A 9,777-nucleotide genomic window follows, 5' to 3' on the forward strand; every position below is an offset into this window, starting at 1 on the left:
CTCCTTAAATCAACCCGCCATACAACACAGTTACCTATGATCGCGTAACGCCTTTTCTTAGGGGTGGCGTAGGGGGTCTTCAGCGTGATGGAACGCTCATTAGAAAGTCGTGAAGGAATTAATGGTGACTAAAGGATTATGTGGCCATTACTTGCACCACTGACGTCGTGGTGAGCTTGAAGTCTGCAGACAGTCGTCAGATTGTACCTGTTCAGCTACAGACATGGACACACATCGGAGGGAGAGCCTGGTAGGTCTTTGTCAACTGTATATTAACCATAACATGTTTATGACGTCATAGTGTGTATAATTGTTATGTCAGAATATGATGAGAGAGAAAATAATTTATATTACCGAATTTACCCAGGAATCGCTTTAAAAAGTAAGTATAAGATCTGTTGATTAATTTTTTTATTGCAATTAGGATGGACGGTTCGATAGAGGTTCTAACAACCTTATGAAGCAGGTGTTGGATAAGAAGCATGTATACAACGGCTGTATCGCTTCAGTCGTTAATTCGTTACATATCGAACACGTTATTCGGGGAAACAATACGTGGGTATACATAGTATTAAACCAACTGAAACTTTTGAAACAGATTGTTTAAGCGTTTTCAGAGTTAGATTCGTTACAGATTAACGCTTGGTTTCTGAATATATAATTTTTATAGAAACAAATAATTTCACTAAACTGAAAAACAAATTAGGCAGATTCAGAACGTGAACCTGAGGAAAATATACAGTTGCTTCCTTTAGGGCTTTCGCTTTGCAGAAAGGGCTGGGTGGAGCGGGAAGTAATGTGGTTCAGGCACTGTGAGACAGAGTACGTTCGTTACACTATGCATGTTCTGGTGTATGTTTAATATCAGATGATTTTATTGTAACCCGCCATGTTAGGTTGTACTGGAAACACACTCATCCGGGACATCCCAGTTGTGGAAGTTATATTACATGTCCGTAATACTCATTAAGTTGGTAATATGAGTTATAAACAACCACGTGGAGTGATGACAATTAGAGTTACATTGTTTCCCCAGGTTGAACATAACCAGTTTTGGTGTTGCGTTTTTAAAATGTTTGAGTATAGAAACAAATGCTATCTTTGGGATTATTCTCTCTCAGTAAAGTACAGTACTTTTGGGGTTGAGTCCCATCCGGGATTCGACCCCACTATCTTGGAGTGAGGCAATTGCGTACATCTCCAGGTGCAACAAACACAATATTCCCATGTCAATGTTTTATCGGGTGCCCCTTGTATTATGGACATTTATCATAATGAGGTCATGGCATTAGTAGATATCTCCGAACGATTCCGGGTAGCAGTAGCAGTAGCAGTAGCAGTAGCAGTAGCAGTAGCAGTAGCAGTAGCAGTAGCAGTAGCAGTAGCAGCAGCAGCAGCAGCAGTAGTAGTAGTAGTAGAAGTAGCAGTAGTAGTAGTAGTGCAGGGTCAAAACTATTTTAACAAATGAATAGAAATCACTGTATCCACTGTTCCAGACAACTCTTCCGTTATATTTTCTGTATATAAATGTATATCGTCCCGTTCCAGACACGCAAGCACCTGGCAGAACGACGGAGACGAGCCAAGATTAACTACTACCTGGATGAAATTGAAGCTTTGATCTCGCCGCCAGTCACGAAGGTAAGTTAACTATGTTCTATCTGATTTAGGTGAAATGGTGCGTTATCCGTCAAAGGTAACTCATAAAATCACTCAAATTCATTGTCAGCCATTGGAATTGACACCGACAGAATGTCACGATTGCGAAAAATTGATAACATAAATCCATTTTGATGAGAGAGAGAGAGAAAGAGAGAGAGAGAGAGAGAGAGAGAGAGAGAGAGAGAGAGAGAGAGAGAGAGAGAGAGAGAGACAGAGACAGAGACAGAGAGACAGAGACAGAGACGGACAGATAGACAGACACCTAACATTCACATGTACCAGCATGCATCTGTGTTGGACGCTTATTTTTTAACCATTTAGTCCAATTCAACCATTGCAATACATCATTATCGTATTTCGTGGACCACGCACTATATACCTTTATTCTCCTGATGGAGATTGCCACACCTTGATGTAAATGGATTTCATTTGTTTGCCCAGTAAAACTTGGACGCATTTGTGAAAAAACAAATACCTATGACAACTATAGACCAGAATCTTATGGATTTTGAGTTACAGTAATGTTCTCGCACAACATTTGGTAAAAATTAAATAATTCGCATTACAAGCACATAAATCAGGAGTTTGAAAGGTCTCCAGCGTCCCATGTCATGGACAATAGCCTGCAGTATTGCCGGACAGTTACAACCATTAGTAGTAGCCTGAGGCTCACTGACCAGCGACGCTTACCGGCCCCTTTCCGGCCCCCAGCCGTCAGATTACACAACTTCCCACCCCTCTCCTCCCATCTCTGCCCACAACCCACCACCCCGACAAGATACCATTCACATCCGAACCTCCAAATACCTATTAAAATTAGTTCTTGCTTCTCCTGATCCGCCCATCAAACACGTGACAGTCACGTGGCTTCTGCTCAAGGGCTGATTATAGCCTTGTTCCACCTCTAATAAGCACTTGTTTGTGTTTTCTTAAGTGATTTTGACGCATGAGTAGTAGACCTGATATGTCTATACATTGGCTTGTCACAGTGTAGCCATGGAGCGTATTGAATTGGGTGCTGTGGGCGGGGTAAACCGCCGGACGACGATTCACTCTGCTTAGATTTTCTGATAAGAGAAAATTACGCTTTCATAGCCAATGATTGGATAATGAGATAAGAATTATTCGAAAACTTCCTATTGTCATTGCTGAAATCTGACTTCAATTACTTGATTGTCAATAATATTTCGTTTCACATATACAGATTTCTTTTACAGAAATTAAATTCAGGTAGTCGGATAAAGCCATGTTTTGTTATTATTAAATGAAAACTGAATGCAGGAACAAGAGACCTTGTTCAAGGTGGCCATAATAGAAGATCAGCATAAACATGTTTGAAGCTTGCATCTCAACCATAATGATGAATACCACCATAACATTCACCACTACTGCCTCTGCTGCTGCTGCTGCTGCTACTACTACTACTACTACTACTACTACTACTACTACTACTACTACTACTACTACTACTACTACTACTACTACCACTACTACTACTACTACTACTACTACTACCCTGCCATACAGCTAGACTATTGCTGGGTGCGGCGTTAAACATCAAAGAAACTACTACCAAATATCAGTAAATACATCTACGCATCCATGTTCAGCCATGGCATACGACTACCACTACCACTACCACTACCATCACCAGCAGCAGCACTACTACTACTACTACTACTACTACTACTACTACTACTACTACTACGACTACTACGACTACTACTACTACGACTACGACGACTACGACTACTACGACTACGACGACTACGACTACTACTACGACGACGACTACGACGACGACTACTACTACTACAGTCTACAACCTGGTATATTGCAGGGGACACCGGTGAAGATGGAAAAAGCCGAACTACTTGAGAAGACAGTGGCGTACTTAAGAGCTCTGCGTTCGAACGGTAAGAAGAGACTCAATGTAATGGGTGAGACAAAACAATCTTAGCTTACAAATTAACTTACATGTTCATACACTAACAACTGGCCATTTTCTACCTTACACGTACATGCTTTTACTTTTGACACGGTCAAATGCACAACTGTTGCTGATCTTAACGCTTTTGATGGAAATTTCTAAAGTTTTACTTAATTCTCAACTATGCAGATCACATGTGACAAAACAGACACACCAATACAGCTTTCTTCCGCAGAAGATAAATCTACCGTGTTATGGTGTCTGAGGTAGTCTCACTGTAGATTAACCACTTCTTATATCAATCTAGAATCGAGCACCGTAAATATGAAGGATATCATCAACACTTATACTGCACAATAGATAATGAAAACTTGCAATTCAAATTTCAAAACCAAGATGAAAACCCACATCTGTAATTACGGTCCAAAAACCTCTCTGTGGTATGGCTGAATAAAGCCGGTTGTAGATGATGATAAAATGCCACTAAGGAGTCTGAGAGGCACTGGTTTACAGGCCACGTCACGCAGCTTGAATGGGGCGTCTTCAAATAATAAACACAAAACGCACTCACTCACTCAGTGTTTCTGTTGCAGGTGTAGACTTTCGTCATTTCCGTCAACTACCCCGACTACAGACGCCCCGAGTAAGCGTCTACTCTCCATACACAATTCCGCCAATGGTGACAGGTAGAACGTCACGTCAAGATGACGTCGCCACCGACAGTGTCTCTGACGTAATTCAACCACTGAACTTAAAGACACAGCCAAACAACGATACCAAAGAACACAACTCAATCAAGACCCCTGAAGATCTTAAAACAGAAACTCAAGACGGGAAACCCATAACTGACAATTCCAGTGCGGAAGTGACCTTGTTCTCTGGAGGAACGGCTGAGTGTGACAGCGACATTGGTACTTGTGACACTTCCTTGAAGGAGAATCTGATCCCCGTGGTGGTCAAACAGGAGAGTAACACTGACCTTTCTTTGTACAAACTCGACCCGTCCCACTTAGGAAACATAGTGTGGCGGCCATGGAAGAAAATAGTTTAGTCTGCATGGGTTTGTCAAGTAGAGTTCGGATAAACTTGCAGACAAATTCAGTGCATTTCAACAATAAAAGACTTTTATCAACAACAGCTTTCAGAGTTGTGTTTGTTTACAAAGGTTTTCTTCAAACATACCAACACATGCGTATCATTTTCATGCTCAATGAGGGGCGGTGGGGTAGCCTAGTGGTTAAAGCGTTCGCTCGTCACGTTGAAGACCCGGGTTCGATTCCCCACATGGGTTAAATGTGTGTAGCCCTTTCCTGGCGTCTCCCCGTCGTGATATTGCTGGAATATTGCAAAAAGCGGCGTACAACTAAACTCACTCACTCATGCTCTATGGAGCTATATACTCCAAGACAGTTGTGTGGATCAAAAGGGTTAATTGGGAGAGAAAGCATCAGCTGCCAATCTCTAGTCAATGTATTGTGTATACTTTTATGTGTATGATTATATTGTGAGTAAACATTTAGAAGTTTGAGAACATGAAGGCATTATAACAACTTCTTTATTCTTTCCAATGGACTTTCAAGGCAACTTTTGCCCTTCATGATTAAACTGGGTAACCTGCTGAGTTGAATTATATCCATCCTGATTCACTGACATAGGAATGATGTACAAAAGTGAAATATAGGACGATGTGATTACACTATGCCATTTAGAAAGTGGTCAAATGTAACATATGTTATATTTGGGATTACACTTTCTCAGTAAAGTACAGATTCTAGTGCTTTTCTTAGGATGAGTCCCGTTCGGGATTCGAACCCACACCCTAAGAGTCAGGCTGAGTCGAACCTATTCAAATGTGTAAAAGCAAGAGAAGCCAGTGGTCACCCACTGGTTTCACTCGTGTACTTCCTTAAAATAATGATGAAAGCGGCGTAAAATACCATGCATAATCTGTGAAAATTAAGAAGTTATGAAATGCGCACAAGGTCAGATGCATATCCAGTTGGGAATTTGTTTTTTGAAAAGGTGAGTTGTGTCCGAGAATCGTTGGTTGGAATTATCAGATTTCCCTGACAATGTCTCTGTATCTGCAGCATCAGACCTTGCTTGTGGGTAGCATCAAAGCCATAACCCCCTGCCACCTGCCTCATATAAGGCAGTCATCCACATGAACCCGTGAAGATCCGGGTTACAACTGATCTTCAGCAACCCATGCTTGCCGTAAAAGGCGACTAACGGGATCGCTGACTTGGATGACACATGCCATCGGTTCCCAATTGTGCAGATCGATGCTCATGATGTTGATCACAGGACTGTCTGGTCCAGACTCGATTATTTGCAGACCGCCGCCATATAGCTGGAATATTGCTGAGTGCGGTGTAAAACAAAACTCACTCACTCACATCAGGATTTCATGCGCATGAAGCTGATCCGTCTGTACAGCTATACATGAATAAAGTTGTGGCGTTAAACCCAACGCGCTACCATATATCTTTATGCATTGCCTGCTATTTTCAGCCTTTATTTCATAGAAAGTGAATTTGAGTAGCGTCTTTTGAATGACCCATTGGTGTACATGCGCATGTGATACATGATGTGAACTGAAAAGAACAAATCGATTTTTTATCACATGAAAACATCAAAGACATTTATACCTGACCTTGAATTATGATACCATTAGAACATACGGTCATCGCTGGCGAGATACGCGACTACGTTTTGCGTACTAATGTAATGGTTAGGTTAGGTTAGGTTACCATGAAGCACCTGAGATTGTCACGGGGTCGACGTGGGGCACCTGGTTGGACGTCCACGTCCATTTGGCCATCTGTTATAGACTTGTCTTTTTACCAAGAAAAGAACCTTGTTCGGCGAGCATCTTTTAAACGTCGCGTGGACGTTGATTATACACTGGCGCTGGCGAGATACGCGACTACGTTTTGCCTACGTGATATTGCTGGAATATTGCTAAAAGCGGCGTAAAACCAAACTCACTCACTTACTAGAGTATGTAGTGTAGTGTAGTGTAGTGTAGTGTAGTGTAGTGTAGTGTAGTGTAGTGTAGTGTAGTGTAGTGTAGTGTAGTGTAGTGTGTAGTGTAGTGTAGTGTAGTGAAGTGTAGTGTAGTGTAGTGTACTGGAGTGTAGTGTAGGAACGTAGTCTCATCAACCCTATTCAGACAATGACCTACTTTTCAGCCAATCCGAATTTTCTCGTGTGAAAGTGAAAATAGACATCACAAACAACTATGGTTACACTGAATTCCAATTCCTGTTTCATAACAAAATGGTATTTTCAACTGAATTTTAATTTTAAACTTAAATAACATCGTATTTCTATATTTTATGGCGAGGTGTAGGCAGCATGACCTCAACTAAGACGTCACAGACTGCCCCAGTTTGATGAGGTCGTAAAATGATTCGCAATGCATCTGTTACACCTGTTATGTGTTTTTGCACTTGTTCAGTGTAGTTCTGTAACGCAGAATGTGATTGATATAATATCAAGTCCGTACCAGACCGCCAAACTTTTCTAGCGGTAGAGCCTCGTTTTGAGATTTCCACGATTTCCAGGTTTCTGTTTGTCATTGCTCGCTGTACGACAGAGCACGCTGCACATGTTTGCAAGGATTATAAGGAGCGTAGTGTTGCAATAAACAAGTGCTAAGATGTATCAAATAATACTGATTAATATTTATATATCCAGTTAAATGAATTGGTCTCAAAATTCTGGACTGGTTATTGTACTAAGTTGCGCAATAGGACGGAGCCCAGTCAACAGGAAACGAGACTGTTGTGTAATCATTGTTTTGACTTGGAACGTTGGAGCGCAGTGTAATGTAGCGTAGGAGCGTAGTGTAGTGTAGGAACGTAGTGTAGTGTAGGAACGTAGTGTAGTAACGTAGTGTAGTGTAGGAGCGTAGTGTAGTGTAGGAACGTAGTGTAGTGTAGTGCAGGAACGTAGTGTAGTGTAGTGTAGGAACGTAGTGTAGTGTAGGAACGTAGTGTAATGTAGCGTAGGACTGACTGACTGACTGAGTTTGGTTTTTACGCCGCTTTTAGCAATATTCCAGCAACATCACGGCGGGGGACACCAGAAATGGGCTTCACACATTGTGCCCATGTGGGGATTCGAACTGTAGCGTAGGAGCGTAGTGTAGTGTATGAACGTATTGTAGTGTAGGAACTTAGTAAAGTGTAGTGTAGCGTAGTGTAGTGTAGGAATGTAGTGTAGTGTATGAACGTAGTGTAGTGTAGTGCAGGAACGTAGTGTAGTGTAGTGTAGGAACTTAGTGTAGTGTAGGAACGTAGTGTAGTGTAGGAACGAGGTGTAGTGTAGGAACGTAGTGTAGTGCAGGAACGAGGTGTAGTGTAGGAGCGTAGTGTATAGTGTAGCGTAAGAGTGTAATGTAGTGTAGGAGTGTAGTGTAATGTAGTGTAGGAGCGTAGTGTAGTGTAGTGTAGGAGCGTAGTGTAGTGTAGTGTAGAAGCGTAGTGTAGTGTAGAAGCGTAGTGTAGTGTAGGAACGAGGTGTAGTGTAGGAACGTAGTGTAGTGTAGGAACGAGGTGTAGTGTAGGAGCGTAGTGTATAGTGTAGCGTAAGAGTGTAATGTAGTGTAATGTAGTGTAGGAGCGTAGTGTAGGAACGTAGGAGCGTAGTGTAGTGTAGTGTAGGAGCGTAGTGTAGTGTAGGAACGTAGGAGCGTAGTGTAGTGTAGTGTAGGAACGTAGTGTAGTGTAGGAGCGTAGTGTAGTGTAGTGTAGGAACGTAGTGTAGTGTAGGCGCGTAGTGTAGTGTAGTGTAGGAGCGTAGTGTAATGTAGTGTAGGAGCGTAGTGTAGTGTAGTGTAGGAACGTAGTGTAGTGTAGGAGCGTAGTGTAGTGTAGTGTAGTGTAGGAGCGTAGTGTAGGAACGTAGGAGCGCAGTGTAATGTAGCGTGGGAGTGTAGTGTAATGTAGTGTAGGAGTGTAGTGTAGTGTAGGAACGCAGGAGCGCAGTGTAGTGTAGGAACGTAGGGACGTAGTGTAATGTAGCGTAGGAACGTAGTGTAGTGTAGGCACGTAGGAGCACATTGTAATGTAGCATAGGTGCGCAGTGCAGCGTAGGAGCATAGTGTATGAACGTAGGAACGTAGTGTAATGTAGCGTAGGAATGTAGTGTAGTGTAGGAACGTAGGAGCGCAGTGTAATGTCGCGTAGGAGCGTAGTGTAATGTAGCGTAGGAACGTAGTGTAGTGTAGGAACGTAGGAGCGCAGTGTAATGTAGCGTAGGAGCGTAGTGTAGTGTAGTAACGTAGGAGCGCAGTGAAATTTAGTGTAGGACCGTAGTGCAGGAACGTAGGAACGTATTGTAATGTAGCGTAGGAACGTAGTGTAGTGTAGGAACGTAAGAGCGCAGTGTAATGTAGCGTAGGGGCGTAGTGTAGTGTAGGAACGTAGGAGCGCAGTGTAATTTAGTGTAGGAGCGTAGTGCAGGAACGTAGGAGCGCAGTGTAATGTAGCGTAGGAGCGTAGTGCAGTGTAGGTCAATCAGTTTTGTTTTGTTTACACAATTGCCTCTACATGTGAACGTTATAATGGATAATTAAATTAAAATGGTGTAACAGTATTACATATATACTGTTCAACTGACCATCAAGCGCCAAGAATAATTGAAATGTACACATGGAAGTATCGCCAAAGCACGTGGCATCACCATTTCAGTTGATGTTTAACAACGATAAATCTCTTTCTGCAGATCCGGTTTGTTGGCAAATATATTTCTCCGTCATGTCAAACAGATGCTCTCTAATAAATTGACACCCAGATGGCGAAGACATAACTAGCTTCCACTATACCAAATCAGAATCAGTTGTCCAGGGAGCAAGACTGAAGGTAGATTCATAATTGTGGCAGCTATCATAGCATAGTGTTGTGTAATGTTTGATGTTATATATTCAATGTACAGGCACACAGTAATTATAACTAACCACGTGTTTCAATATTTAGTGCTGTCTTTTGTAACATGATGACCTATGCTGAATATCACTACATATAGTTTCATGTTGTTGACGTTTGGTTGGGAACAATGGTTTCACTGCTGTAAAACTTAATTGACTCAAGTACCAAAAATGTGATTGCATTACAGCTTTTAGGCCAGGCTGTGCATAGACGTGCACCTGATGGTTGTTGAATGCCTTGTTATTTTAA

At 42.0% G+C, this 9,777-nt stretch overlaps 1 protein-coding gene across 1 annotated transcript; it reads left to right on the top strand.

Moving 5' to 3' along the window:
- Positions 1-223: 223 nt before the first annotated feature.
- LOC124291179 lies at positions 224-4,643 on the top strand. Its single transcript, XM_046728113.1, has 4 exons — positions 224-250; positions 1,549-1,641; positions 3,503-3,602; positions 4,186-4,643. The coding sequence occupies exons 1-4, from the start codon at positions 224-226 to the stop codon at positions 4,641-4,643; spliced, it is 678 nt and encodes a 225-aa protein (XP_046584069.1).
- The last annotated feature ends 5,134 nt before the right edge of the window (positions 4,644-9,777 follow it).

Source organism: Haliotis rubra, unplaced genomic scaffold (assembly GCF_003918875.1).
Source record: "Haliotis rubra isolate DU_JTF1 unplaced genomic scaffold, ASM391887v1 Scf484, whole genome shotgun sequence".
NCBI classification, from domain to species: domain Eukaryota; kingdom Metazoa; phylum Mollusca; class Gastropoda; order Lepetellida; family Haliotidae; genus Haliotis; species Haliotis rubra.

What these genes read in the sequence shown, in the direction of transcription:
- LOC124291179 (XM_046728113.1), top strand. Translation starts at nt 224, where the DNA reads ATGGACACACATCGGAGGGAGAGCCTG. An exon ending in TCTCGCCGCCAGTCACGAAG is followed by an intron (nt 1,642 to 3,502) that starts GTAAGTTAACTA and finishes GGTATATTGCAG; the next exon opens with GGGACACCGGTGAAGATGGA. An exon ending in GAAGAGACTCAATGTAATGG is followed by an intron (nt 3,603 to 4,185) that starts GTGAGACAAAAC and finishes TTTCTGTTGCAG; the next exon opens with GTGTAGACTTTCGTCATTTC.